The following is a 23,329-nucleotide window of genomic DNA, read 5'->3' on the forward strand; positions in this document are numbered from 1 at the left end:
AAAACAAGGGTCCAGTCTACTCATTAGTCCCTAGAATACAAATCAGATGAGTTTGAACAAAAAGCTAGGTCATAGGAAGTGTTGCTGGACTTTTACTGTGTAAACATCTTAAAATAGGGTGCCTGGACACTATATGGTTAAAATATAGTACTGTGTCATAAGACGCATTGTCATACCAAAATACCTTATAATCTTCCTTCTGGTGAACACTTTGGAAAATTGACAACACACTGTAGTACAATTTGTTTATAAAAAAAAGTCAAGAGAGATGCAAGTAACTTTGGTCCAAAAAAAGCATACTTTATTCATAACAAATATCACAATAAAGTTAATTAATCAAATTGATCATCAACAGTAGTTAGGTTTCCATCCAATTGGCGACAGATTTTCATGCAAATATTCTCAAATCTGCATAAAAACAATATGCGCATTTTCCCACCAGAGGTGTGTTTCCATCAAATTGACTTGTTACGGAAAAAAGGCTGTGCGTGATGACGTAGTGCGCATAAAAATACCTTTGCAGTTAAATTCCGATGTAAGGAATAAAAAATACAAGTTAAAATGTGTTGCATTATATACAATAGCAGTGTATGGGTAAAATCACTGGGGAAGCCAAGCCAGAAAAAAAAGCCATATTCCAACCTATGTGTTGTGATAATTGCATTGTTTGCTCTATAACCTGTTGTTCATATGCCTTGCAACCGTGATATATAGGCCTAAGGCCGAGACAAAAAGAAGACACAGTGGCAGAATTAATTCAACCACACCTTTGTTTCATCACAAAACCTGAGAGCAACCTCTGTCCAGTGAAGTCCACAAAATATATGAAACATATGGCATGTAACAAACAGTTACATGACGTACAGCATGGTCATGCAAGTTAATTTTTCCAACATTTTCGGACAACTAAACAACTATTGAACCACAGAGAGTTACCGCAAGTCGCAAAGAAAAGAGGAACTGCCTCCACTATTCCAGCACCATTTCAACTTCAACATCATCAAATCACCTATGCTTAGTCTAATATAGTGATAACTAAAAGATACCAAAAACAATTTAGTCCAATCAACGTAAGCTAAATATGATGTGGCTGTCCATGGTTCTGATTTCTCTGTCTGTGTGTGTGTGTGTGTGTGTGTGTGTGTGTGTGTGTGTGTGTGTGTGTGTGTGTGTGCGCGTGCGTTCGTGCTAGTAGAAAAAACATGTTGACTCACCCTAGTTGTAGAGAAACGCCAATGCCATCCTCCACTTTTTCATGTTGACGAAACGGTCTATGACTCTGTCATACAGTACAAGCTTTTTTATTTTTTGATGTCCTAGGCTACCTGGCTAAAATGCTTGCTCGCTAGCCTAACTTCCTTTCATTGGCATCAATGCACCAGGCCAGCTAGTTAACATTAGCCTACTATATCTAGTAACAGATTGAACTTCCATCCTCTCAGGCCAGGGGCACAATGTATGAATGTATGGTTGGATCAGAATCGCCTTTATAATCATTGGCCAGTATGGAGAATTAAGTAAAACCACAAGTCCAAATCCCTATCTCCATCCATGGCTAATTTAGGAAAGTGCTAATTTTTGCTAGCTAGCTAGCCACCAGAGGACAACAATACAACGAGATGCAACAATTACTTTTTTTCTGTAAATGACGTTTTGCTCTCAACGTGATGTGATTGGAGTAAAGCCAAATCCAAACTGGCTTACCTTGACACTTTTTTTGGTGCGCAAGGAACATTCACAGTTGAGCTCACTCAGTTTAGCTCAACGCTGACTGGCAATTACTTTATTTAAAAATATATATCAAGGGAGGCCAAATGCTCGCTGGCTTCCCTTGCATTCAATGCTACAGGCGGCAACAATGTCATACTCTTTTTGACCAGACAGCATCAGATAAATGGCCCACACATAAAGAGACAGATGAGCACTGTTTTGCTCACTCAGATGCTTTCTCTGGTGAGATACAGTACATTCAGCCTCTTGAGAATTGAAGGAAAATTATGAAACACAGAGAGAAGAAAGAAATTCTTAATGTTTTTTTTTTGTGTACAGTTTTTGGAAGCCTGGCTTCCCTTGCCATTCATGGACAAGCCACTGCTGATATTGTATCATAAGTGCACTCACATCTTTCCAAGAAAACAAACACTATGACATTTGATCTAGTGACCAATGATCTACACAGTGGTCATGACCCATGGAGAACAGTTTCTAGTTTTGCCTATTTTAGGATCTGTACATTTCTGATGAGCCTATAAACGACATAATTAATTAGGTTTGATATAAAAACTGAGCTCTGTCCACTGACCTTTGAGCATATTGTGTGTCGTTTGAAACTCTCTGATGCGCAACCAGATTGTAACCACTACTCCGATAAGCACACGTGCATTTTGTGTACAGTGCAATATGTATGTCCAAGTGATGCAGACAATTACATTGATGGAAGTTACAATCTATCTGCAATATTAAGCTGATCTACCCCCAAAAATAAATAAAACAAATTTTTTTTTTTAAAGAAGAAGAAAAAAATAGAAACATAAATAACAACAAATATGTATGTCCAATATGAAAAATGGATTGGATTAAGGCTGATAGGCCACTCTTTAAAGGCCGCAGAATAAGCAGTGAAGCTCCTATTGATGTAAACTCTGTGGACTTGGAAACTAGAAGTGCTCCTGAGTAGAATGGACACCCCTTTTTCTGTGACACAATGTACAGAAATGGTGTATGATGCAATAAATGATAGGAGTACACACCAAAAAAAAACATTGGTCATTTAAGCTTGTAAAAATTACAAATAAATCACATGTCATAGAAATACTTGTCATTATTCTTTGTATGATAACTAGTATAAATAATTGTGCACATTTTCCATCACTTTCACCCTAATTATTCATTTACAAAGTATACAGGACGGGACTCTTATTCTGAAGGATTCCAAAATCCGTGACCCCGAAAGTACGTGTTCTTGCCTGCTTCACAGCGGTGTAACTTGCTAGCGTATATAAAACCAAAACATCGGAGCTCTTTAGACATTCTTTTTTTTTTTTTGTATATTAACCTTAGTATTTTTGAACTCACTGTCTGCATATTTACTAGTTACTCCATTTCATGTAATATTTACGTTGTTAGTCAGTACTGGTTAAGATAGCCTTGCACTAGGCTATTCGTTAATGCTAACCAGCTAGCTACATCCCCGAACATGACGAGCTACTCGCCCCCTGCTAAAGAAGAGGTCTGGTGGATGGAGAAAGAAGTTCTGGGGCTGAACATTGTCGTGAAAGAAGAAGAGAAGAATATTACAGTGAATGGAGAGGAGGGGGCAATTACTGTCACAGTGAAAGAAGAGGAAAAAGAAGCTTTCGGGATTTTCGGAATGAAAGAGGAGGAAGAGTATGTTACAGTGAAAGGAGAGGAAGAAGCTTTTGGAGTGAAATTGGAAGAGGATGTTACAGTGAAAAGAGAGGAAAAAGCTTTCAGAGTGAAAGAAGTGGAGGACGTTACAGTGAAAGAAGAATATGCCGTTTTTGGAGTGAAAAAGGAGGAGGAGGAGATGACCGTCACAGTGATAGGAGTGGAAGAAGCTTTCATGGTGAAAGAGGAGGAGGAGGATGTTTCAGTGAAGGAAGAAGAGGACGTTTTTGGAATGAAAGAGAAGAGTGATGAATTAAAGGAAGAGGGGAAGACTGTCACATTGAAAAAGAAGGAGGATGAAGAAAAAGAGGAGGAGACTAGATGTCTGATTAACACCAGTAAGTATGCAGACTGTCTTAAAAACAGGGGCACAAACTCTGTCTACAGTTGTTGAACTAATGTGTGGTATTAAAGGGGCATTTTACTTAAGTTATACACTTGAATATGTTGTTCAGTACTGTAGGAGTTGATAAAGCTACAAAGAGTAGGGACCACCAACAAAACGTTAATGGATCAAATGCGTACCATTATATTTTAATATTTTAAATATCTGAATATCTATTTCTGTATTGCCCTACAACTCAAAAGGAGAGTTCAAACTAACAAAGCGGTCTACAAAGCTAAATGGAATTGTTTTAAGAAGGTCATACCAAGGATCATTTTGCTATTTGATTTAGAATTTTAAGATCCCTTGAAGTATCAAAAAAATATATACAAAAATATCTGATGAAAAATAGTTTTTGTCCTTACTGCTATTAGCCCATACAAACGCATTGGATAACAGATTCACTACATGGACGTGCAGTGCATTCTGGGTGAATCTGGGACAAGAGCAACCGACCAACCGGCACAGGGTGTATAGGCGATATGCACAGGCGAGCATGACGTATTTCCGGTTAAATCTCAGGATGGATGTAAACTTCCGGTTATCGTAGAATGTTGTGCTACCGTATGCTAGCATTGAATGCTTGTCATCAAAAACATCCGAAACGGTTAATTTTCGTCGTTGTTGTTGTTTATCTTAATGTTTATGTTAATGCTTTTACTTGTAATACTTCGTCTTGACTTATAACACGATGACGTGTAAACGTACGAAAGTGTCCTTTCAAAAACGGGATGACAGCTCTTCCAGCCATCACTGCTGTGTGCCGCAATGTACAGTGTCTGCCAGATGCAATTCTTCTGTTAGTTTTTTTACTTTTCCCAAAGACAGTGAATTACATAAACGGTGGGTGATTAACATTCGACAAGTCAACTTTCTTACAACAAACACACGAGTCTGCAGCCGACACGTTCTAAGTGAAGATGTGATAGAGCCTCCGACTCCAGCTGGGCGCAGACGTCTGAAAAAGGGAGCTGTTCCAGTGCTGTTTCAATGATTAATAACATTTATTTTGCAACACATTGTAGTCTGCCTATTTAATTGGACTCTGCATACCTAATTCCGCTTGCCGGAGTAGCATCTGGTTTGGGCTTCACTACAACCATGGCATCCACAGGTCCTGGCTTCACTCCCTATTTATTTATGAGATGGTATTAGGAGAGATGCTAGTATGCATGTGACACAACTGTCTGGTATTGAAATGATACAAACCATTGTTCGTGGTTTATGCCACTTCTGCTCTGTTTCAGTGCACGAAAGTACAGGAGGGACGACAGACATGCCACATTCAGAGTAATGGGCAGTCTGATATAGTAATGCAACCAAATGATTGCATATCCCACACCCAGCCACACAGGAACAGTAGCTTTTAACAAGCACAACTGGCTGTGAATCACGCAATGTCATCTGAAATACACAGAAGCATAATTTAATGGGTTTTGAAAGACGAGGGTCTACAGCAGCAGGAGTAGGAGCAAAACGTGTTCTTTCTACTTTTTACTGGTGTAAGCAACTTATCTACTGTCTCGTGTCACTTTTGTGCTTTCTGCATCACTTTCCTACTGTCTTGCACCACTTGGCTATACTGTCTCCCACCACTTACATATTGTCTTGTGCCATTTACCTACCTTCAAACAGTATTGGCAGAGCAGTAGGTGAGTGGTGCAACATTGTAGCCTAGTACCAATAACAACAGTAGAGTGAAGGTTTTGCTCCTAATTCCTCTTGAAAAGTAGAAACATCAAGTACAAAAGCAAGGAAGTTGGGCCATATGTTTATAAAGAAAGAAGTAAAGATGACAGGACAGTTTTGAGTAGAACATCAGCAGTTTGAAGAATAGCTGAGTGGAATGTGTTACTGTCATTGCAGTCATCAAGTCAGGAAAAAGTAGTAATCTCATTATTGTTTACATTTCAAACCAAACTCCGATTTGTTTACAACAGACCCAACAACAAAGCATGGCAATTCCCACTCAGCTACCCTGGTCTGTATTAGGCTACCACTGTTCAGCTATCGTGAAAACCACTAAAGTTCTAAAGTGTTCTCTTAGCAATGGCAATCAAAGCTGTGGTAACATTAAACGAGTAAAACGTGTTGAACGGAACCTTGAACAAGTTCAACAGAACTTTAAACGTGTCACTTAATCTAGTCCTACTCTCAGCTGGTGTGGTGGCTTTAGTTTCTTCATTGAGCGGTAGCAGTGGGCTCTCACAGAGATCTCATTTGTAGCCCTGTTTTTACCTGACACTTTCACAAAAGTACAAACACATGAAGTGAGAGGTGTATATACACATGATTAAACTTTATTTAAAGCATGATTAACCTGAAGCAGGACGGAGTCATGACTTAAAACACCAAAGCAAGGCATCTAGCTCAGGCTAGCTAGCGTTAGCATATTACCTTCAAAGTTGCAAAGAAAATAAGAAACGTAAAATTTGAAGCCTTTATCCAGTTTGCTACGTGGTGTCGTACTGGATGTCCGGACGACCCTCCGTATATTATTAACAGATACTTTAGGCAACTCCAGCAAACACCTTGTAAACTTCATCTCTGCCATCATAACGGTCTACTGTCACTGTCTAATGTTTTTTTCCGGTAACCGGAAATGCCCAAGCATCCTTACGCCAATGCGGAAGTGATGCGTGCATAGAGCCTATTGGGCTTTCCTCGTACTCTTGAGGAAGTCTATAGTCAACGGTGACAGCAGTGGCTACAGGCAGAACATCACTACCGGTTTCCACCGCCCTTCTCCGATCGTAGCGGGTGAAGTATGGGTTCAACATGTTGACATGACACAGCCAGGTTTTTTTTCCTGCGCTCCGGTGTGGCGATGATGTAATCCAGCTTTCCACTTTTTTTCCTGAAAAGCGAGTTTGCAACAGTGACCCCAGAACGGGCAACAAAACCAGGACTTGGTCCCAACATTGAAAGTGCGGCTTCGGGCCTTTTGATCGTACCAATCTTTCATTTTCGTTTGCGCCTTCTCCAGATTCTCACTGGCAAACTCACAGGCAGGTGCAATCTATATTGAAAAGCACTAACGTGCTCCAACAGATTTATTTTTGTGTTTAAGGTGTTGCCCTGCAACAACCTCTCTCTCAGCAAGCTCAAAGGACCTCTGATATGATGAGATTATTGAACAACCTCCCGCACTGCCAACAGCACAAGAGGGACCCCTTCAACCCAGTCTTTCCCAAACAAAGCAGTAAGCTCTCAACATAGACTTCAAAGTCTGATGAAATCTCTCAAGAGCGCCTTGAGACTCTGGGTGGTAGGCACTAGAGGGGCAATGGGTAACACCCAATTGCTGTAGCACTTGCTGGAAGACCTTTGACATGAAATTCGAACCTTGGTCCAAATGTTGAAAATCATTTCACCAGGGCCTTCACAATACTGTGAGCTGTGATTTTCCTCAGCGGAATGGCCTCAGGGAAATGAGTGACAGCACACATAATGGTCAAGAGAAACTAATTACCAAATCAAATTTTATTGGCCACATGCGCCAAATACAACAGGTGTAGACATTACAGTGAAATGCTTACTTACAGCCCTTAACCAACAATGCATTTATTTTTATTTTTATAAAAAAGTAAAATAAATAAAACAACAAAAAAGTGTTGAGAAAAAAAGAGCAGAAGTAATATAAAATAACAGTAGGGAGGCTATATATACAGGGGGGTACCGGTGCAGAGTCAATGTGCGGGGGCACCGGCTAGTTGAGGTAGTTGAGGTAATATGTACATGTGGATAGAGTTCAAGTGACTTTGCATAAATAATTAACAGAGTAGCAGCAGCGTAAAAAGATGGGGTGGGAGTGGGGGGGCAGTGCAAATAGTCTGGTTAGCCATGATTAGCTGTTCAGGAGTCTTATGGCTTGGGGGTAGAAGCTGTTGAGAAGTATTTTGGACCTAGACTTGGCACTCCGGTACCGCTTGCCGTGCGGTAGCAGAGAGAACAGTCTATGACTAGGGTGGCTGGAGTCTGACAATTTTGAGGGCCTTCCTCAAAATTGGCTTTGGGCAAAGGACCAACACAGTCCACCAGAACCCTGCTGAAAGGTTAGTCAAAAGCAGAAATAGGCTGCAAAGGTGCAACAGGTACAGATTGGTTAGGTTTACCCGTCCGCTGGCAAACGTGACAGGATTTACAGTAAGCCACAACATCCTGTTTCAGACCAGGCCAGAAGAAGTTATGCAAGATACAGTCATACGTCTTGTTGACCCCAAGCTGGCCTGCTATACTATCATCGGGAGCCAAACTCAGTATCTCTTGTCGAAGTGTAACTGGACTGGACAATTTTAGATACACTGGGCCAATCGTCCTGCCCAGAAGTGGCACGAGAACACCATTCCTCATTAAAACACAATCTCTGTCAAAGTACCCAACACAAACTTAATCAAACTTCTCCTCTGGACGTATCTCAGCAAAAAGAGGGGAGAGGGAAACATTTTTACTCTGTTCCGCAATCAGCTGCTTCCTAGACATTGAAGTGTCAACTGTAGGGACCCTCTCTTCCTTCAGCTGTCCTACAAACTCGCTCACCTTTGGGGTTTTCAAAGGAGAGGTCAACTCAGGAGGTTTAGCGAAATCAGAATCCCCCATAAATGTCCCGGACAGATCGACCATGGTGGGATCGCTGACATCCTCCTCAACACTAGACTTGCTCCCAGGGACTTTCTTAGACATAGCATGTGTAACGGCACACGCTGGGAACACTCTAGGGTACTTTTCTGATAACCCATCAGGTTCCTCTACTCTGGGTTCCTTACAATGACAGGATTTGACACAACCTTCCCTCCAGCCAAATCGTTTCCCAAAATGAATGAGACCCCCTTCACCAGTAGGCTAGGCCTCACTCCAACGACAACGGAACCAGAAATAATATCAGACACGAGTTCCACATTATATAAAGGAACTTCCATGCAACCCATCTCCATGCCTTGTACTAACACACTGTAACCAGTTGCTGTCAGACAAAGGGAAAACACCCTCCAAAATGAAGGACTGGGCTGCCCCAGTGTCTCACAGTATCTTCACTGCCTGCTTAACAGCATCGCCACTCTGCAGAGACACGAACCCGTCTGAAACAAATGATTCATACACATCTGATCCAAAATCTTGTTTAGGAGATACACCAATCCCAACCAGAGACTTAGTAGGCTGGAGTGATCCCACAAGAAGAAATTGCTTTTATTTCTCATTTTTCTGTTTCAACTTAGGACACTGAGAGACAATGTGTCCTGTCTCACGGCAGTAATGACAAACTGGCAGATACGAAAAGCCAGTTTTCTGCCAATCTTTATCTTTGAGCACTGTAGAAATGGACTGAAACCTTGCAGTAGGAGGTGACTTCTCTGGATTGCTTTTTGCATAGGGATAACTACTGGGTGCTTTGTTTGTGAAGGTCGTTTTATGTGTCAACATAAACTCATCCGCAAGAACTGCAGCTTTCTCAAGAGTGAGATCCTTGTGCCCATAAATGTAGGTCGCAACCCTTTCGTGAAGGCAATTCTTGAACTGCTCGAGAAGTATGAGTGTCTTTAAATCCTCAAGGTCCTTGACCTCGAGAACCACACCACCGATCAAAAAGACATGCTTGTTCCCTTGCAAACTCAACATGGCTTTGTGATTCTGTCTTTCGTAATTCACGGAACTGTTGTCTGTATGCTTCTGAGACCAACTCGTAAGCCCGAAGGATACCAGCTTTAACAGTGTCAGAATCTGAACTCTGGTCAATAGATAAAGTGTGGTACACTTTCTGAGCCTTTCCCACAAGAACACTTTGGAGGACCAGTGACCAAATATCTCGCTGCCATTTTAGGGATGTGGCAATCCACTCAAACAGAGTAAAATATACATCCACCTCCTTTTCGTTGAAAGGCGGTACAAGTCGGCTGTTCCGACCAAGATCAAACTCTGAGGGTGCAGGATTTCCTGACAGGATACGGAGTGCTTCATGATCTATTTCTCTTTGTCGCGCTTCCAGCTCCATCTCTTTTAATCGAATGGCATGCGCACGTTCTTCTTGTTCTTGTCTGGTCTCGTTGTTGTTTGGCTGCACGCTCAACTGGTCTTTCCCTGTGCTCCAACTCTAATTTGTTGCTCCAATCTCTCCTCACATCCTCTTTCCTTGTGCTCAAGCTTTAATTTCTGTTGTTCCCATATTGCCTTTAGTTCTACCTCTCACAGTTGTACGTCTATGGGGTGTACTCTACCACCCGTAGGACCCTTTTCATCATCCTCCCTCTCTGGAAGGATTTCCTCCTCCACCAAAGCAGTACCGATCAACTCTGACTACTGCTTTTGGATCGCCAGATGCCTCAATGCTTTGAAATAACGAGCAGATTCGCATGTAGGGTTTCCACAAATGCGTCCAACTTAAAGTCCATGGCTTTATTTATTTTATTAGTTTATGCAACTTTCAAAATGATTCCACCAATCTCGTAACCTCTCAAGGTGGATGTCAGTGACAGAAACTCTACCCAAAAGTGTATTTTGAACACAGCAGCGCTTCAGAGTAGGTGACTATAGCGACTACCATACTCATGGGAAACAAGATCCCGGATGAGCCCCCATTTTATTACGTTCCCAAGCAAGAAAAAAACAAAGATGTCGCTCAAACAGAAGGGGAACTAACAAAGAGTCACTGACCAACAACCAAAACGAAACAGGTGGTGTTTTAGGAGGGGTTCTGAAAGACACTCATGGGGGTGTCCACTGAAAGGCAAATCCCCGCCTTATCTTAGCTCATTGGTCACCATAGCAACACCCACCCGTAGTATGCGCTCCAGCAGGTATATCTCACTGGTCATCCCCAAAGCCAACACCTCATTTGGCCACCACTCCTTACAGTTCTCTGCTGTTAATGACTGGAACGAACTGCAAAAATCTCTGAAGCTGGAGACACTTATCTCCCTCACTAACTTTAAGCATCAGTTGTCAGAGCAGCTTACCGATCACTGCACCTGTACACAGCCCATCTGTAATTAGCCCACCCAACTACCTCATCCCCATATTGTTATTTATTTTGCTCATTTGCACCCCAGTATCTCTATTTGCACATCATCTTCTGCACATCTATCACTCCAGTGTTAATACTAAATTGTAATTATTTTGCACTATGGCCTATTTATTGCCTTACCTCAATAACTTACTACATTTGCACACACTGTATATAGATTTTCTATTGTGTTATTGACTGTACGTTTTTGTTTATCCCATGTGTAACTTTGTTGTTTTTAATCGCACTGCTTTACTTTATCTTGGCCAGGTCGCAGTTGTAAATGAGAACTTGTTCTCAACTGGCCTACCTGGTTAAATAAAGATGAAATAAAATAGCAACAACAACTGGAACCTAAAAGAAAGCCACCATGAGCACCCACTAAATTTGCCCAAGAACATTGAAACAAAAGTAAAACCCACACCAAATTTAAAAGACAGGAAGCAAACCACAAAAGTGGAGTAAAACTAAAACTGGAAAGATCAGTTAAAGGATTGTTTGTCTAGAACTCAAAATAGGGCACATCAACTAAAGGTGTTCACCCTCCGTATCTATCTGGAACACTGAGCCAGCCACTCTTAAATAGCACCTGGGTCAACACAGGTGAAACACCTTCCCACTAACGAGACGGCAACCAGCACAGGTGTAACACATACTGACTAACGAGGTGACACCAATCAGTGCGTACTATGTGCTAACGAGCTATACATGCTAAAGTCCAATCTCAAAACATAAATGGAAAACCAAAACCTGTAACACTTTGCAGTTACAACATCACAAGCCCATAAAAATACAAGTTTACATAGACGTTCATTTGTCTGCAAAATCTCTGCCAATTTTGTACAAATACATAGTCACTGGTGATGCCATAGAACAGGGGTAGGCAACTAGATTTAGCCACAGGCCAATTATTTTTTTCTCCAGCGGATGGTCAGGGGGCCAGAACATAAATATACTGAACAAAAATATAAACGCAACATGCAACAATTTTAAATCACTAGCCAGATGGTTTTGACCCAACCACTGCCGTAAAGTTTTCCAGACCATATCACCTTGAATAGTAGCATTTGGCGTGTATTTACCCACGGTTAAAAACAGCATTAAGTATATTTTCTGTGCCCCCATATTGCTGCACCATAAGTAATAATAGGTAGCACCAATGAATCAAACAGTTTTGTAAAACATTTTAAAAAGGTAGGCCAACCATGGCTTTACACTTTGTAATGATGGCATCAAGGGCACGATTTGCATGCTTAGCTACAGTGTTGGGGAACTACTCTGAAAATATAGCTTCCCAAGCTACCAATTATTTCACACTGGAAGAAATTAAGCTACACTAAAGCTATCCTTAAGAAAAATATAGTTTACTTAACTAACGTCACTTTGAAAAAGTAGTTCACTACATTCAAACTACTTCGTGATAAATTATCATATCTAATGTTGGTCATAGATACCTTAAAAGGGTAGGGGCGTGGATCAGAAAACCAGTCATTATCTGGTGTGACCACCATTTGCCTCATGCAGTGCAACACATCTCCTTCGCATTGAGTTAATCAGGCTGTTGATTGTAGCCTGTGGCATTAGGCCCACTCCTCTTCAAATGCTGTGCGAAGTTGCTGGATATTGGTAGGAACTGGAACACGCTGTCGTACACGTCGATCTAGAGCATCCAAACATGCTCAATGGGTGACATGTCTGGTGAGTATGCAGGACATTTTCAGCTTCCAGGAATTGTGTACAGATCCTTGCGACATGAGGCCGTGCATTATCATGCTGAAACATGAGGTGATGGCTGGCGGTGGATGAATGGCACGACAATGGGCCTCAGGATCTCGTCACGGTATCTACAGTGGGGAAAAAAAGTATTTAGTCAGCCACCAATTGTGCAAGTTCTCCCACTTAAAAAGATGAGAGAGGCCTGTAATTTTCATCATAGGTACACGTCAACTATGACAGACAAAATGAGAAAAGAAAATCCAGAAAATCACATTGTAGGATTTTTAATGAATTTATTTGCAAATTATGGTGGAAAATAAGTATTTGGTCAACAACAAAAGTTTCTCAATACTTTGTTATATACCCTTTGTTGGCAATGACACAGGTCAAACGTTTTCTGTAAGTCTTCACAAGGTTTTCACACACTATTGCTGGTATTTTGGCCCATTCCTCCATGCAGATCTCCTCTAGAGCAGTGATGTTTTGGGGCTGTCGCTGGGCAACACGGACTTTCAACTCCCCTCCAAAGATTTTCTATGGGGATGAGATCTGGAGACTGGCTAGGCCACTCCAGGACCTTGAAATGCTTCTTACGAAGCCACTCCTTCGTTGCCCGGGCGGTGTGTTTGGGATCATTGTCATGCTGAAAGACCCAGCCACGTTTCATCTTCAATGCCCTTGCTGATGGAAGGAGGTTTTCACTCAAAATCTCACGATACATGGCCCATTCATTCTTTCCTTTACACGGATCAGTCGTCCTGGTCCCTTTGCAGAAAAACAGCCCCAAAGCATGATGTTTCCACCCCCATGCTTCACAGTAGGTATGGTGTTCTTTGGATGCAACTCAGCATTCTTTGTCCTCCAAACACGACGAGTTGAGTTTTTACCAAAAAGTTCTATTTTGGTTTCATCTGACCATATGACATCCTCCCAATCCTCTTCTGGATCATCCAAATGCACTCTAGCAAACTTCAGACGGGCCTGGACATGTACTGGCTTAAGCAGTGGGACACGTCTGGCACTGCAGGATTTGAGTCCCTGGCGGCGTAGTGTGTTACTGATGGTAGGCTTTGTTACTTTGGTCCCAGCTCTCTGCAGGTCATTCACTAGGTCCCCCCGTGTGGTTCTGGGATTTTTGCTCACCGTTCTTGTGATCATTTTGACCCCACGGGGTGAGATCTTGCGTGGAGCCCCAGATCGAGGGAGATTATCAGTGGTCTTGTATGTCTTCCATTTCCTAATAATTGCTCCCACAGTTGATTTCTTCAAACCAAGCTGCTTACCTATTGCAGATTCAGTCTTCCCAGCCTGGTGCAGGTCTACAATTTTGTTTCTGGTGTCCTTTGACAGCTCTTTGGTCTTGGCCATAGTGGAGTTTGGAGTGTGACTGTTTGAGGTTGTGGACAGGTGTCTTTTATACTGATAACAAGTTCAAACAGGTGCCATTAATACAGGTAACGAGTGGAGGACAGAGGAGCCTCTTAAAGAAGAAGTTACAGGTCTGTGAGAGCCAGAAATCTTGCTTGTTTGTAGGTGACCAAATACTTATTTTCCACCATAATTTGCAAATAAATTCATTAAAAATCCTACAATATGATTTTCTGGATTTTCTTTTCTCAATTTGTCTGTCATAGTTGACGTGTACCTATGATGAAAATTACAGGCCTCTCTCATCTTTTTAAGTGGGAGAACTTGCACAATTAGTGGCTGACTAAATACTTTTTTTCCCCACTGTATGTGCATTCAAATTGCCATAGATAAAATGCAATTGTGTTCATTGTCCGTAGCTTATGCCTGCCCATACCATAACCCCACCGCCACCATGGGGCACTCTGTTCACAACGTTGACAACAGGAAACTGCTCGCCCAAGATGCCCTACACCCTGGGTGCCATCTGCCCGATACAGTTGAACCCGGGATTCATCCATGAAGAGCACACTTCTCCAGCATGCCAGTGGCCATCGAAGGTGAGCATTTTCCCACTGAAGTTGGTTATGATGCTGAACTGCAGTCAGGTCAAGACCCTGGTGAGGATGACGAGCATGCAGATGAGCCTCCCTGAGACTGTTTCTGACAGTTTGTGCAGAATTTCTTCTGTTGTGCAAACCTACAGCTTAATCTGCTGTCCAGGTGGCTGGTCTCAGACGACACTGCAGGTGAAGAAGCCGGATGTGGAGGTCCTGGGCTGGCGTGGTTACACGTGGTCTGCATTTGTGAGGCTGGTTGGCCGTACTGCCAAATTCTCTAAAACGACGTTAGAGGTGGCTTATGGTAGAGAAATGAACATTACATTCTCTGGCAACAGCTCTGGTGGACATTCCTGCAGTCAGCATGCCAATTGCACGCTCCCTCAAAACTTGAGACATCTGTTGCATTGTGTTGTGTGACAAAACGGCACATTTCAGAGTGGCCTTTTATTGTCGTCAGCACAAGGTGCACCTGTGTAATGATCATGCTGTTTAATCAGCTTTTTGATATGCCACATCTGTCAGGTGGATGGATTATCTTGGCAAAGGAGAAATGCTCACTAACAGGGATTTTAACAAATGTGGACTCATCAGACCAAAGGACAGATTTCCACCAGTCTAATGTCCATTGCTCGTGTTTCTTGGCTGAAGCAAGTCTCTTCTTCTTATCGGTGTCCTTTAGTAGTGTTTTTTTGCAGCAATTCGACCATGAAGGCCTGATTCACGCAGTCTCCTCTGAACAGTTGATGTTGAGATGTGTCTGTGACTTGAACTCTGTGAAGCATTTATTTGGGCTGCAATCTGAGGTGCAGTTAACTCTAATGAACTTATCCTGTGCAGCAGAGGTAACTCTGGGTCTTCCTTTCCTTTGGCTGTCCTCATGAGAGCCAGTTTCATCATAGCGCTTGATGGTTTTTGCGACTGCACTTGAAGAAACTTTCAAAGTTCTTGAAATTTTCCGGATTGACTGACCTTCATGTCTTAAAGTAATGATGGACTGTCGTTTCTCTTTGCTTATTTGAGCTGTTCTTACCAAATAGGGCTATCTTCTGTATACCACCCCTACCTTGTCACAACACAACTGATTGGCTCAAACGCAGTAAGGAAATACATTTCACAAATTAACTTAAGTCACACCTGTTAATTGAAATGCATTCCAGGTGACTACCTCATGAAGCTGGTTGAGAGAATGCCAAGAGTGTGCAAAGCTGTCATCAAGGCAAAGGGTGGCTACTTCGAAGAACCTCAAATATACACTGCTCAGAAAAATAAAGGGAACACTAAAATAACACATCCTAGATCTGAGATAATCTTATTAAATACTTTTTTCTTTACATAGTTGAATGTGCTGACAACAAAATCACACAAAAATTATCAATGGAAATCAAATTTATCAACCCATGGATGTCTGGATTTGGAGTCACCCTCAAAATTAAAGTGGAAAACCACACTACAGGCTGATCCAACTTTGATGTAATGTCCTTAAAACAAGTCAAAATGAGGCTCAGTAGTGTGTGTGGCCTCCACGTGCCTGTATGACCTCCCTACAACGCCTGGGCATGCTCCTGATGAGGTGGTGGATGGTCTCCTGAGGGATCTCCTCCCAGACCTGGACTAAAGCATCCGCCAACTCCTGGACAGTCTGTGGTGCAACGTGGTGTTGGTGGATGGAGCGAGACATGATGTCCCAGATGTGCTCAATTGGATTCAGGTCTGGGGAACGGGCGGGCCAGTCCATAGCATCAATGCCTTCCTCTTGCAGGAACTGCTGATACACTCCAGCGACATGAGGTCTAGCATTGTCTTGCATTAGGAGGAACCCAGGGCCAACCGCACCAGCATATGGTCTCACAAGGGGTCTGAGGATCTCATCTCGGTACCTAATGGCAGTCAGGCTACCTCTGGCGAGCACATGGAGGGCTGTGCGGCCCCCCAAAGAAATGCCACCCCACACCATGACTGCCCACCGCCAAACCGGTCATGCTGGAGGATGTTGCAGGCAGCAGAACGTTCTCCACAACGACTCCAGACTCTGTCACGTCTGTCACATGTGCTCAGTGTGAACCTGCTTTCATCTGTGAAGAGCACAGGGCGCCAGTGGTGAATTTGCCAATCTTGGTGTTCTCTGGCAAATGCCAAACGTCCTGCACGGTGTTGGGCTGTAAGCACAACCCCCACCTGTGGACGTCGGGCCCTCATACCACCCTCATGGAGTCTGTTTCTGACCGTTTGAGCAGACACATGCACATTTGTGGCCTGCTGGAGGTCATTTTGCAGGGCTCTGGCAGTGCTCCTCCTGCTCCTCCTTGCACAAAGGCGGAGGTAGCAGTCCTGCTGCTGGGTTGTTGCCCTCCTACGGCCTCCTCCACGTCTCCTGATGTACTGGCCTGTCTCCTGGTAGCGCCTCCATGCTCTGGACACTACGCTGACAGACACAGCAAACCTTCTTGCCACAGCTCGCATTGATGTGCCATCCTGGATGAGCTGCACTACCTGAGCCACTTGTGTGGGTTGTAGACTCCGTCTCATGCTACCACTAGAGTGAAAGCACCGCCAGCATTCAAAAGTGACCAAAACATAAGCCAGGAAGCATAGGAACTGAGAAGTGGTCTGTGGTCACCACCTGCAAACCCAGTACTTTATTGGGGGTGTCTTGCTAATTGCCTATATTTTCTACCTGTTGTCTATTCCATTTGCACAACAGCATGTGACATTTATTGTCAATCAGTGTTGCTTCCTAAGTGGACAGTTTGATTTCACAGAAGTGTGACTTGACTTGGTGTTACATTGTGTTGTTTAAGTGTTCCCTTTATTTTTTTGAGCAGTGTATTTTGATTTGTTTCACACTTTTTGGGTTACTGCATGATTCCATATGTGTTATTTCATAGTTTTGATGTCTTCACTATTATTCTACAATGTAGAAAATAAGAAAAATAAAGAAAAACCCTTGAATGATTAGGTGTGTCCAAACTTTTGACTGGTAGTGTATATCCTTTGCATTTACTTCTAGCGCCACTCCAGAGATACCACACTTGATAGGCGCCCTGTTTTGAAGATCCACACACGACACATTCCAATCCGACATCTTCTTGAGGTGCAGAGCACGCTCCTTCTGTTCCATAGAAACACAAAAAAACAAAAGAAGCCCACTTCTCGTTATTGTCATCGACCCCACCTCATCCAACACCTCCACAATTTTAATAGAGACTTCAAACAGATCTCCCAGGTAACAACATCGATTCAAAACCCTTATTCCAACCCAAAATAATCAGAACTAGGTTTTGGATTGATTCGTTTCCACTACCACTTTACTTCTCTTATTTCCTTTTGAATTCGCCACTGTAATCCAATTCTTCTCACTCTCATCTGCACTCGACACATTATCCGATTCAAACAGAACATCCGCTTCCGCCATTTTCCCCCCGACAGGATGCTTCCCAACCCCACTGGCTCTCTCAAGTCACGCGATCAAGTCTCCATTGAAGTTTTCCCCCCAATAAATGTTTATTTAAAACACATGTATTTAGACTATCTGGATATCCGAAAAATATCTTCTAAAAATATTCTAATACTAAAATCATTTCAAATCCCCATCCCTAAACAATACCAAGATTTTAATTTACTTCAACTACCACCATGCTACTGCAAAATGTAGTCAAATTACTAGTTGAACTACATGTAGTTCATTTCTTAGCTATGTACTTTAAAGACACATTGTAATCCAAAAATCCATGTCTTCACCATTGGAAAAGATAAACGGTTGAGTTTGATGTAATTTAAAAGCTAGCAAACGGTTGTCAAACTATTTAATAATTTCTAGGATAAAAAAAAAAAAGAATTTTCCAGTGATAAAGACATGGATGACTCAATGATCTAAAAACTCGTAAACCTAACCCATCTGAGGTTTTTGTGTTGTGCCCGCCATCGGTTGAGACGCAACATGCTCTTGAATACAGGGTGGGTGTCATTTCAATCATATAAATATAATTCATAGAATGGACCTATCCCTTCAGACCACTGTAATTTAGCTGGTACACCATTGAAATGTTAATTGAATTGACATTTTTACTTCTAATTACTATCACAAAGATGGCCGCCGGTCCACCCACCGTCGAATGTAAACTTAAATGGTCATGTCTATTCTAGTGTCTATTTCTATGATTTCAATAGGTTTCGTATGGAGGATTGACAGTATAATTTAAAACAACAGATATTCCCATTCAAGTCAACATTCTCTGATGTGTGGACCTCCAACCATCTTTGTGGTACTATTTGAAAGTTGACGTTTAAATTGTATTATCAGCCAAAAGATGACACCCACCCTGTATTCAAGAGCATGTTGTGTCTCAACCGATGGTGGGCACAACACAAAAACCTCAGTAAAATAGATTCTATGCTAAAACATGAAAATATTGAAAAGAATCTGACGCAATTGGCGTTTAAGGCACACACACAATGTTTTTTTTTTTTTATACAAGTTATCAAATAGTTTGACAGCATTGTTTGTAAGATTTTAAATTATATCAATCTCAACCGTTGATCTTTTCCAGTGATAAAGACACGGATGACTCATGGTAAGCTAAATAGGTCAACTTTGAGCGCCTTTATCTCTGGAATGTTTTGGCATTCAGGTCCATTAAGGTCACTTTCTGAGCACTTCTACAATGGGCAAATATGTATGGGGGTTTCATTCAAATCAAAAGGGGTGCTATCAAAAAGTGATTGAATTCAAATGGATTTAAGCCTACCCTGCTTGCAAAGCAATACTTCACCCACCAGAAAGTGTGTGCATGCATGCTCTAAAGTTTGCGGGAAGTTAAGCACATTCTCATTCCAAGTACATTTTTGATAAATGCCAACTTTTGTGTAAAAACGGGTGCACACACACGTTTTGGGGTATATTTTGTACTTATGCAGCGTTTATAAATGAAGCCCCAGTACATTTTAGCCAAAAACCTGGTTGCCTCTGTCAGGAGGCTGAAACTTGGCCACAAGTGGATCCTCCAGCAAGACAATAACCCCAAGCAAAGATCAAAATCCACAAAGAAATGGTTAATTGACCACAAAGTCAACGTTTTGCAATGGTCATCTCAGTCTCCGGACTTGAACCCCATTGAAAGGATCTGGAAAGATTCTGCATGGAGGAAAGGTCTAAGATCCCTCCCAATGTGTTCTCCAATCTCATAAAACATTTTAGAAAAAGGCTGTGTCGTTATCCGTTATCCGCAAGGGGAGGGTGCTGGAGTATTGAAAATAGGGGATCCAATAATTTGTACCGTTATCTTTTTTGAAATCTATTTTTCTGAGCAATTGTATTAGTATAACATAATATAATTTTTCACTTTTGAGCATATAGCTCAGTATTTGTATTATTTAATTTATACAGTCTTTTTTGCTTATCAAGGGATCCAATAGTTTTTAACCCTACTGTATATAAAGACAAAGAAAAAGACTATTAGGTGTGGTACATGCACAGCAAATCCATAAGTGTTACATTCGCAGAGTGAGGGTACATTAAAAAAAATGAGTGTTAATGTTTTCTGATACCACACTCTTAGGGTGATACGTGTCTCACATTCAGGGTTAAAACAGAAAGTGGTGTGACTTTTGACAATGTCAGGGTTATTTAACATGCCACGCCCCCAAACTTTTTGGTCCACCAGCCACTGTGGCAGGTAGATTTAAAAATCTACCAGCCACTCAGATTTTTTACCAGCCAAAATATTTTTGAGCCATAATTACACACACAAGAAAAACAGATGAGCATGCTTTGCAATGTTTCTAAAACAATAAATGTATTGCTAGTAAGAAGTGATGTGATATATTGCACCATTTTATTTCATTTTTTGTGACCTGGGTCTAGCACTGCGACTATAAACCGAAAATTACTGACACTGACATTGCCTTCCTCTTAAGGGGTCTACAGACAATATGCAAACAGGGCCAATGGAGCATAGCACAGTGTTGCAATGTCATTTTTCGTTGCAAAAGGGGCAGCTCCTTGTAATACGCTCCGTCACTCGACACAGTTTTTTCCTACATGATAATTGAGACCCGACGTATCATTCCTTGCGAAGACTGAGGGGCAGTATTGAGTGAGTTTTGCAACTGAAGTCCCGCACCTGTGTCTACATCACATATTTTCCAGTATCCTTTCTGGTATAAACAGAAGAGAGGGACGTTCTGCTACTTCGCTTCTACTACTTGCAAGCTTCCTTTTTTGTGCTTTTTATTTCTAGATTTGCTAAGCGCAATTATGTCAAGTTACTGAAGAATTTTGCGTACATCAAAAATGCATTGCAGTGCTAGAGGCCTCACTACAGACCCGGGTTCGATTCCGGGCTGTATCACAATCGGCCGTGATCGGGGGTCCCATAGGGCGGCGCACAATTTGGCCCAGTGTCGTCCGGATTAGGGGAGGGTTTTGCCGGGGGGGGGTGGCTCATCGCGCTCTAGCGACTCCTTGTGGCGGGCCAGGCGCCTGCAGGCTGACCTCGGTTGTCAGGTGAATGGTGTTTCCTCCGACACATTGGTGTGGCTGGCTTCCGGGTTAAGCGGGCGGGTGTTAAGAAGCGCGTTTTGGCAGGTCATGTTTCGGAGGACGCATGACTAGACCTTCGCCTCCCGAGCCCGTTTGGGAGTTGCAGCGATGAGACAAGATCGAAATTGGGGAGAAAAAGGGGGTAAAATACAAAAAGTATAAGATAAGAGACAGAACAGATGTGATTTTGCTACACAACGTTCCTGTAGAAAACCATTATTCCTGCTTTGAAAGTATCTGCCTGTCCCTGTTTCGCTGTCAGCTGCTATGTGAGCCAGCCATTCTCACTCCCTCTCCCACTGTGGGCACAGAGAAATGGAATGATACAGATTAGTAAACAGCAATATCAGGCTGAAGCTCTACATTATTTGTTTTTTAAAATGTCAATGGTGTTTTAAGGTCCTTAGGTTTTTTTGTTATTAGATAAGAAAGACTGATCCGATTAAAATATTTATAATACCACATCATATAGCCTATCATCACACCCAAATGTCATGACATTAGACATGAGTTGGTTGTTATCTTGCATTTCCGTGTCTTTTCAATCAATGAAGAGGACAGAATGAAGACAACAAATCATGATTTTGATTTGCATTAAATATTTTTAAAAAACTGTCCTCAGGTTATTGAGGGCTCTAGTCTGGATTAAACGTCATAGGAAGTTTTATTATCATGTGACGGTTTCATTCAGGAATCTGTGTTTAACTAAATGCTGTTTGTCTTTGGCAGTAGAGAGACCAGACTCTTGCTCCGACAGCGGGAAGAATCCTTCAGGGGAACCAGACCAAGAGAAGCCCAAACCAGCAAGACCACATCACTGCTCCTACTGCGGAAAGGGTTTTAGGTGGTTAGGGAAGCTGAAAGACCATGAAAGAATCCACACTGGAGAGAAGCCGTACCATTGCTCTCAGTGCGAAAAGAGTTTTATCCGGTTATGGGACCGGAATATGCATGAGAGGACACACACAGGAGTGAAGCCTTACAAATGCTCAAAATGTCTAAAACGTTTTGCTCAATTGAGGGGCCTGAAAATGCATGAGAGGATACATACAGGGGAGAAGCCTTACCACTGCTCCCAGTGCATAAATAGATTTTTTTCATCAGCGGGCCTGAAAAAACATGAGTGGACACACACAGGAACAAAACCTTACCTCTGCTCCCAGTGTGGAAAAGATTTTATCCATGCAGGTCAACTGAAAGATCATGAGAAAATACACACAGGAGAAAAGCCTTACCACTGCTCTCAATGTGGAAAGAGATTTATCAATGTATGGAACCTGAAAAAGCATGTAATAATACATACAGGAGAGAAGCCCTACCACTGCTCCCAGTGTGAAAAGAGTTATGCCCAATCAGGGGACCTTAAATCACATGAGAGAACACACACGGGAGAAAGGCCTTACCACTGTTCCCAGTGTGGTATGAGTTTTACCCGGTTAAGGCAACTCAAAGAACACAAGAATAAACACACAGGGGAGAAGCCACACCAGTGCTTTCAATGTGGGAAGACTTTTACCCGGTCAGAGCAACTGAAAGAACATAAAATGATACATACAGGAGAGAAGCCTTTCCAATGCTCCCAGTGTGGAAAGAGTTTCATCCACTTAAAGACCCTGAAAAATCACGAGAGAACGCACACAGGAGAGAAGCCACACCACTGCTTTCAATGTGGAAAGACTTTTACCCGGTTAGGGAACCTGAAAGTACATAAGAGAATACACACAGGAGAGAAGCCATTCCAATGCTCTCAGTGTGGAAAGAGTTTCATCCAGTTAGGGGACCTGAAAAGGCATAATATAATACACACAAGATAGAATGCTTACCTCTTCTCCCAGTGTGGAAATTGATATTTCACATCACACAGACTTAAAGTCAATCAAAGAACAAATACAGTGCTCCCATTGTCTTATTTGTTTTTACTGAGAATGTATTTTTTTTTATGCCACATGAAATCTAATTGAATACACTGAGTATACAAAACATTAAGAACACCTGCTCATTCAATGACAAAGACTGACCAGGTGAAAGCTATGATCCCTTATTGATGTCAGTTGTTAAATCCACTTCAATCAGTGTAGATGAAGGGGAGGAGACATGTTAAAGAAGGATGTTTAAGCCTTGAGACAATTGAGACATGGATTGTGTATTATGTGTGCCATTCAGAGGGTGAATGGGCAAGCCAAAATATTTAAGTGCTTTTGAACGGCTTATGGTAGTAGGTGCCAGGCACAGGAGGTTGGTGGCCCCTTACTTGGGGAGGATGGGCTCACGGTAATGGCTGGAGCGGAATCAGTGGAATGGTATCAAATGCATCC

General features: G+C 42.1%; 1 protein-coding gene across 1 annotated transcript; it reads left to right on the forward strand.

The window, feature by feature from the left end:
• Nucleotides 1-3,484: 3,484 nt before the first annotated feature.
• LOC121544377 (gastrula zinc finger protein XlCGF52.1-like) lies at nt 3,485-23,003 on the forward strand. Its single transcript, XM_041854310.2, has 2 exons — nt 3,485-3,746; nt 21,744-23,003. The coding sequence occupies exons 1-2, from the start codon at nt 3,548-3,550 to the stop codon at nt 22,826-22,828; spliced, it is 1,284 nt and encodes a 427-aa protein (XP_041710244.2). The 5' UTR covers nt 3,485-3,547; the 3' UTR covers nt 22,829-23,003.
• The last annotated feature ends 326 nt before the right edge of the window (nt 23,004-23,329 follow it).

This window comes from Coregonus clupeaformis, chromosome 29 (assembly GCF_020615455.1).
Source record: "Coregonus clupeaformis isolate EN_2021a chromosome 29, ASM2061545v1, whole genome shotgun sequence".
Lineage (NCBI taxonomy): Eukaryota > Metazoa > Chordata > Actinopteri > Salmoniformes > Salmonidae > Coregonus > Coregonus clupeaformis.

What these genes read in the sequence shown, in the direction of transcription:
- LOC121544377 (XM_041854310.2), top strand. Translation starts at nt 3,548, where the DNA reads ATGACCGTCACAGTGATAGGAGTGGAAGAAGCTTTCATGGTGAAAGAG. An exon ending in TAGATGTCTGATTAACACCA is followed by an intron (nt 3,747 to 21,743) that starts GTAAGTATGCAG and finishes TGTCTTTGGCAG; the next exon opens with TAGAGAGACCAGACTCTTGC.